Source organism: Echeneis naucrates, chromosome 1 (assembly GCF_900963305.1).
Source record: "Echeneis naucrates chromosome 1, fEcheNa1.1, whole genome shotgun sequence".
Lineage (NCBI taxonomy): Eukaryota > Metazoa > Chordata > Actinopteri > Carangiformes > Echeneidae > Echeneis > Echeneis naucrates.
The window spans coordinates 17,643,754-17,651,613 of NC_042511.1; the positions used below are offsets into that span (position 1 = coordinate 17,643,754).

Below are 7,860 nucleotides of genomic sequence, written 5' to 3' on the forward strand. Positions count from 1 at the left end.
TGAAAATAAACACACAGCAAACTGCACCAGGGAGCAGAGTGTCAAGATACAAAACACTGATAAAAACAACAGCATAAACAGAGGATGAAGGATTTCAACACTGCTGGCCTGACCACTTACTGCCATTCACCTACATCGACTTTAAATAAAGCTGACAAACAAGTGACAAAGTGACAAGCTGACAAATGCAAATAGGTAGTTTGGCCAATGTCCATTTCACTACTTTGGAAACAGCAATATGTAAAGTTAGAGATAAAAGAAAAGCAACAAATATCTGTCCTCTGAAAGCATGTGATATTAAATAAACTGGTAATAACACTGCATCATCATTGTCTTATTGTTGTGATGCATTTATTAAAACTATGATCCCAAAAAAATTATTAGTCATTCTCACCCATGATACAAACACTCCTCAACAACCTGTTACTAAATATAATTTACTCTTCTCTGAACTTTGAATCCCTTTGCTCTTCTTAAATAATGTTGTCATACATTTTTGCATAATGATTATGAGTTTAGGAAAAACTGAACCAGGTGAACAAAGATTTCAAACAGACAAGGTCATCCAACAGTTGTTCCCCCTCAATAAACCCCTTTAATCAGCTAAACCTTGAAATACAGTGTTATCATCACATCCTCTCATTGCCCTGTAAGCTGGTCTTTGGCTTTCTTCCATGTTGAGGAGTATGTAACTGATCTTGGCACAAATTCTAGCACAACCACATGCAATCGTGACCCCATGCCCACTCCTCTGATGAGATCGCACCTGCCTGTCCTTTGCCCCCTGCAGACACAAATCATTCACACATCTCTCCTCTCATGCTCTGCTACTTCCTGTCTAAAACACAATAGCTCACATTTCTAGCAAAATGAAGAATCCTCAGGAAAGTATTTAAGGATTTTAAACAGAATGTAAGACTAAGACTGCAAGACCGCACACGGCGACATAGTGGTTAGCGCTGTCACCCCACAATAAGAGGGTCACGGGTTTGGTTCCCAACCTGGGTCCTTTGTTTTATTTAGTTTGCATGTTCTACCTCACAGCTAGAAAATGCCCAGTCTTACCCCAGACTGGGCATTCATGCCAAGCCCTCTGACGCTTTGCCACCACTCAACCTAACAAACTACAAAAATGGTATCAATGTTTGGAAGACCACATTTACTTTATTTCACAAAACTCCCCACCTCAATTTGGCCATCCCTCTGTCACCCAGGTCTGGAAAAACATTACCAAAACAGAATAGAAACGGGCCTCTTCCATCCCAAGAATATCCCCTGATTATGCAAACCCCCTCACAATCCCACAGACTCCATGCTATTATTCCCTGACTTCTTTATTGTTGAACCATTCTGCTTGATGTAACCACACAGTTCACCATCTTTAGTACAGCAGTACATTATGTTGGTCACATAGAGTTCTGTGAGCATGTGATATCCAGCCCTTCATAATTGCATAATGGCTTCCAGTGAAATCTTTTATTCATTCAAACTAAGTCTTGACTACAAATTACTCAAGCTTTGGTGCGTCCTATCAAGTCTTTTCAATTCCAACAAAGCTACTCAACCTGAACATTCCTTCTTTGGTGAGAAGGGTGTGCTTCAGACTAATATGCATTACTCAACATATGATTATGTATTAGAGAGTAAAGAATATGTAGAATGTGAAATATGCTCCAGGCTCATTTACGTACGCATCTCTAAACTATGCAGGAACAATTGCTATGGGCAGCCAATGTGGCGCTGGCAATGTCATGAGAGAGGTATAATATATTGAAGTATTGTATTGAAGTCTCTCCTTCCAGTACAATCAGCTGTTTACAGTGTCTGCTGGAAAATGGATCAATCATCATAGACTGAATAAATTAGACTGAATCCGTACAATATCCCTTCATGTCCAATTACTTACAGCCAGGTTTTCATAATGACTGATATAATTTTAAAAAAATGTTTGCTTGCTTTAATGTCCTTATGTGTCTTGATTTGGACATTGTCCTGCACCAGTGGATGCAGGACATAGTGGACATAATGTTCAGCACAAAGGTATTTACCACAGTTTGTTTATCAAGTCACAGCTAAGACTAAAAACAGTTGCAGAATAATTTAAAAAGGGGCCTGAGCATTTACATTCATAGTTACACTGATGCTGATCATAGGACTACTGAATTCATTAACCTATTGGACAGCCTAGAATTTACTCAAAATGTCAGAGTGGCGACACATCAGAATGGTAATATCATGTCGGCTACACATTCAAATGTTAGTGTGTTTGACCTACATACACTTACAAAATTAAACAAGGCTGTTACATAGTACCTATGAGGGAGTCAGTACATGTGTGGGGTCTGGTCACTAATCTAATCTAGTCCTAGTAACCACTATTCAATGATTCTCATTTGCTGGTAATGCGCTACAGTGATAGCAAAGTGTTGAACCCAGATGACAACCCAGAGTGACTGATTTAATCAGCACTAACACCTTTCACATCATCACTCATGACAATGACAGGTCCACAGCTGAATTTAATCCATTCATTAAGAGCCTCAGATCAATACTACTTAGGAAATACTTGGCTATGTGTCTGACTGAATTGAATTGCTGAATTGCTATCGGCAGCATAGAAATAAAGTTCATGGTGATCTTGAGTCAGGGCATATTTTACAGATGTGCCAGCAAAGACACTGAAGGTTAAAGTATAACGTCATGTCATATCTTCTGTGGAAAGTTGCACTTAAGCCAGAGCTCACAGCACACAAGGTATAGTTTTCTCCCATAGAGAAGATAACTGGTTGGTAATTTAGTCCAACAAAGAAAAGAAATAAACCATTTTCATATTGTTTGTGGTGAAACCTACATATTGAGGATTCTAAACTCAGTATGGGAGTTCATTATCATGTAAAGTATTACTGATGCAATGACCAGAAAAGTTTAGTCAATCCCTCTTTCATACAGTTTAATGGTTTCATGGAGAAGCAGAGCAACACTGGACAACCTGAACATGTACAAACATGCCTGACACCTATTTGCATTTGTCCATTAAATAGCAAGACAACTAAAATATTGAATGAAAGACTGAAAGGATCGATAAAACTACAACATGCATAAATATGATACATTGAACATCTAAATCCAAGACTCTATGAGACTCTCTTATTGGCACTATTTGGAATTGCACACCACCATCAGAAGGCCATTACCTGTCAAAGGTAAACAATCTGGAGAAAATACATGCTTTCTGAGTAATTCTGTAAGGAAACCAAAAGTCAACTCAATGACGCACAAACCAGTATTGATGAATAGGTCATATAGACAGCACTGACCTCACTTAGACTAATGCTTTGGATGCAGAGTCCTTGAACATGATTTAGTGTGGTTTCCTAGGCTTCAGGCATAATCAGTAACTTACTGAAGACTGCTTTTTAGACAGAAATCCTGTCGCCACAATCCAGAGATTCCTGAGATGCCTGTGGCATGACTGATGTTTGAAATGTGATATTCTAACAGTTAGGTAGGAATATATACAGCTTGGATTTTTGCTCTGTACTTCCTGGAACCAATGTGATAGAGGAGTTTTGTGTATTTCCCTGAAAAGAGCTGAGTGGTTTATCACTTGGCAACCAATTCTCTCTCTAGTTGTCTGCTAATTCATTTATCAACATAAAGGACTATTTGTTAAATCACTGCCAACAACAGCATTTATCCCAAGCAGTGATTCTCTATGCCAGTGTTTCTCAAATGGGGTACTTGAGGGCACTGCAGGAGGCATGAGAGATTTTTTAAAAATATATGTTAAAAATAGCAATCAATTCAAAAGCCCTTAAAAATGGTTTAGGGTTTTTTCGCTGAGTACCCTCTAACCATTAGGGGGGACTCAGCTAAAAAAAATATTTACATGGGGTACTCCACTGAAAAAAGGTTGAGAACCACTGCTCTATACTATTGCTGCAATGATGTACTGAGCACTTTAAAAAGTGTTACTCCATATTTAAAGCCTTTTTAGGGTGTTGGGTCTTTTGTTGCCTTTCCAAACCCAAAGAGACAATGGAATAGGACAGGAATAAAATACTGTGTGTTTTGCTGTGTCAACATGCTCAGCAAACCTGGCTCTTTAACTTACTATATATGATAATAGCAAAACATAAATTCCACGGCTGAGGAGTCTACCATTAGCTAGGTAGTTATAATATGTGTGGTTTCAAGTTATATTAGAAGAGGCTCATTCAAGATCAACATAGCTACTGAAGGCCAATATCTGATACACTTGTGTATCAGATTGTAGGGTCATATTAGCCTCTCTGTTCTGCTATACATTTGGCAGAAAAAACTGCTAACAAGAGTGACCAACTTCAGCTTGCTGATGGCTAAAAAATTATGACATAGATAAAAGTAGCCATTCTTTTAACAGTTTCAATGACAGACAATAAGGCCAGTGGGTCTGATAGTATCACAATTCCTTAAATGAGCAGGTAAGTGTCTTGGGATGTTTAACACTCCATGAAGTTTTCACATTACAAGGTAATTACTGGGGAACACCAGTACTGACCAAATTGCAGGACCGGACTTTGCCTTGAGATGAGTGTGAATCAGGGGTAAATTCATGTAAACTTAGGTTAACTTGTCTGCATCCATCTGAGGATTAAAGCTAAGAAAAGTTATGACATCTCAGATATAAAACAACTTACAGAAATATGTCTCAAGATACTGCAAGTGTTTCAGAAAAAGAATGTGGGTTTTATTCAGATTAATGTGGGTGGAGGCAGACATGCATTAAATTCCAGCACAGGTGAAGCCAGGGACACACCTGAGTTTGGCTCCTATAGAAAACCTGTTAGATGTCTCGGGTTAACAATAACAATGTGTTTCATAATAACAATAATAATATTGCCTATATTGTCTAGCATTACTGATTGTGTATTGGTTCTTCTTCTGACAATGACAGAGTGTATAGAATTGCTGCACATTTTCTCTTGTTAAAAATTATTTTGTAGAAAAAAGAAAATCTGGGTCACACTGTGCTAGTGATACTATGGCTTTGTGAGGGAGAACATTTATGTTAGGCAAAGAAATGAATTCTTTTCACTCAGGACAATTTGGCAAGAACAAACAATGAGATGTTTATCTTTAGAAATCTCCAATTACAGAATGTTTCCCAATGGGTTGGCTGTACCTCTAGGCATTACATGAACTCAATAGAAGTAATATCGGCTCATGTTTCTCTAGTGTCTTTTATGTAAAAATGCTTTGTTCGCAGACTGGACCTAAAGTGGACCTGCTGACGTGGGACTCTACACCACACCAGTCCAATTGTTCAAACAAGCAGTGGATAATTCATGCAAAAGAAGGTTTGTCTGAACTTTCTTTACGAAAATGCAGTTATTCATCTTTAAAACCACCCTGGGTAAACGTCCTGTTTACTTTGGTGAGATATTTCTAACAGCTAGTGGGCCAGATCATCTAGATAGATAATCTTTGGTGTCCTGAGACTGACAGCCTCCCGTTACTCAGCCTGGGTTTTCAGATTAACTTCATCTGTAAACACTGCCTTCATATCTCATGAAATGTCAAAGTCAGCTCAAAGATATTAAAATATGAGAAACACATTTGTTAGCAATTTTCAAATACGTCTAGGGCATCTCAAATATGGCAGGTTTGTTGCATTGTATGTGGGTATTGTAAATTGATGATATGTGTTCTTATGTGGCAGCTTTCTTCCATTGCCATTGTTGCTACATCTATCTTGTTAAAAATATGATATATCTAAAGGCACTTCTTTGTTGAAGGGGGCCAAAAGGTTTAATGATTTTAAAAAAAGAGGAATTGAAAATTGTTTGTTTGAATTTTGGAATAAGTGAAATGTGATTCGATCCTAGGCTGCACCTGCTGTTTTATTCATTTCAGGAGTAAGTCAGTTGAAGTAGGTAATGGAAAATTTGCCTCCATCACACACACACACACACACATATACATACAACTATTTCTCTACAAAAAAAGCAAATAATGGACAATGTTAGTTAACTAGATGGCACTGGGACAAAATTATCTAAATGATAAACTAGTGGGATAGTAGAAATTCTAGTGGGAATTCTCAAATATTCTAAGGGACACTCTAATCAACAATTCTAGAATTACACTGACAATGTCACAAAGAATATACTTTATTAATCCCAGGCGGATAATTCTGCAACAATCTAGTATTTTTTAAAATAATCTATTATTTAGTACAATTTATTTGATTAGACCTTTAGGTAATAAGGCCTTATGAACATGGGACACTCAGCAGCAGACATGTTTATGTAACTCCTCCATCTACAATAGCATTCTTATCACTTTTAAACATCAGTTCCAGTGTCGTACTGTAGTCAAGCACAAGAATCAGCACTTGATGGCAGAGTGTAAATGTAAATGTAGTTACTGAGTTATTCAAACATAGGGGTGATGGGACCTCACTTCACCACAGATTTAGTCATTTCATCATCATCATGAAACAGCAGCTGAAACAACTAAAGTGTTGACACAACTATTTTGATGATCTACGGGGATGATGAAAAACATCAGCTGCATTCCTAATCTTTGGGGATTATTAAAGATGAATCAAACATTAAATATTTCAGCACCGAGTTAAAGGCTGAAAGGGATTTTTATAGATCCAACAGCAACTAACTTGGTCTTTTTTCAGAGGCCTGGCAACAGGCTTTACCAATTAAATTTGAGCATTTGTGATTGCTTTCATCGACTTGTAGCCCAAAACCCAATTATCTTTAGTTTATATTCTATATGACAGATATATTTGTGAAGCTACAAACAGGCATCCACTATTTTCTGGTGATAGAGACAAAGAAGAAAAGTAGATCTTCATGTGGTACCGAACCGTGAGCTGCTGTGCTGGTTTGTTTGTTCCCCGCTCTGTGAGCAGGTGTGTCGGCATGCTGAATCACCTCAGTGTGTTAAAATCCTCCCTGAGCTGTGCAGTCCGACCTGAACTCATCTGTCAGTGCAAGAACAGGAAACTTTCCCGCCCGTTGCTAACGACACTCACCGTCTCTTAGATACCGTTGCCGGTCTGCGCGGTCTCGGACTGCTCGAGCCCACTTCTCCGCCTCGTCCAGATTGGCACGCGGGTCGTGGAGCGCGCACAGCCGGAAGCTCTGCTCCAGCCTGAGCCGGACCGGCCCGGAGCTCATCCAGCGCCGCCTCAGCGGGTAGAAATAGGCCGACAGATACGCCGCCGGGTCAGCGTTATCAGCCGCCCGGTAAGCCCGGCAGCCGACGCAGTCCTTCAGACTGAGCACCACTTTGTTCCGCCCGACAGGTGCGGACGTGAGTCTCTGGACGACCAGGTCCCGCTCGGTCAGGCTCACTGCACACCGGACTTTTCGGTTGCCGGTCGAGGTGAATTCCCCGTAGAGTGTTACCGGGCTGCTGTCGGTGTGGCCGTCCGGGTCTGCTCGCCTCTGAGCCATCCTGGAGCTGGACTGGGAGAGACAGGGACGCAGCTCCGTCACATTACTGCCCGCCTCGGAGACGCGAGCAAAGTGAAGAGAGCCAGTCTGAGTCTGACAGCCTGCTGCTCGACCGGGGTCAAGTTGTCGAAATCAAACACACCACATCCGGCTACACTTTCACAACAAAAGCGACCAATTGGCGCACGTGTAATGGTTTTCTGTTCTCATAGGTCACTTTTGTTTTTAGTTTATTTAATCCCCCATAAAGAGTAAGTTAGTGTCGTTCTGTAGTCAAGAAAGTGTTGGAGAGGCAGCAATTGCCTACTGACGGATAAGCCATTATCTATTACACACACACACACACACTTTGACCGGGACACATTAAACACATTTATGGGAGTAAAGGGACCTTATAAGTCTA

At 39.9% G+C, this 7,860-nt stretch overlaps 1 protein-coding gene across 1 annotated transcript in view; it reads right to left on the reverse strand.

Annotated features, from left to right (window-relative positions):
• Positions 1-7,457, reverse strand: part of LOC115045110 (sphingosine kinase 1) — a 33,091-nt gene extending 25,634 nt beyond the window's left edge. The window contains exon 1 of the mRNA XM_029504624.1: positions 7,034-7,457. Coding sequence (XP_029360484.1) covers positions 7,034-7,457 — 424 coding nt within the window. The remainder of the gene's footprint in view (positions 1-7,033) is intronic.
• Between the last annotated feature and the right edge of the window lie 403 nt (positions 7,458-7,860).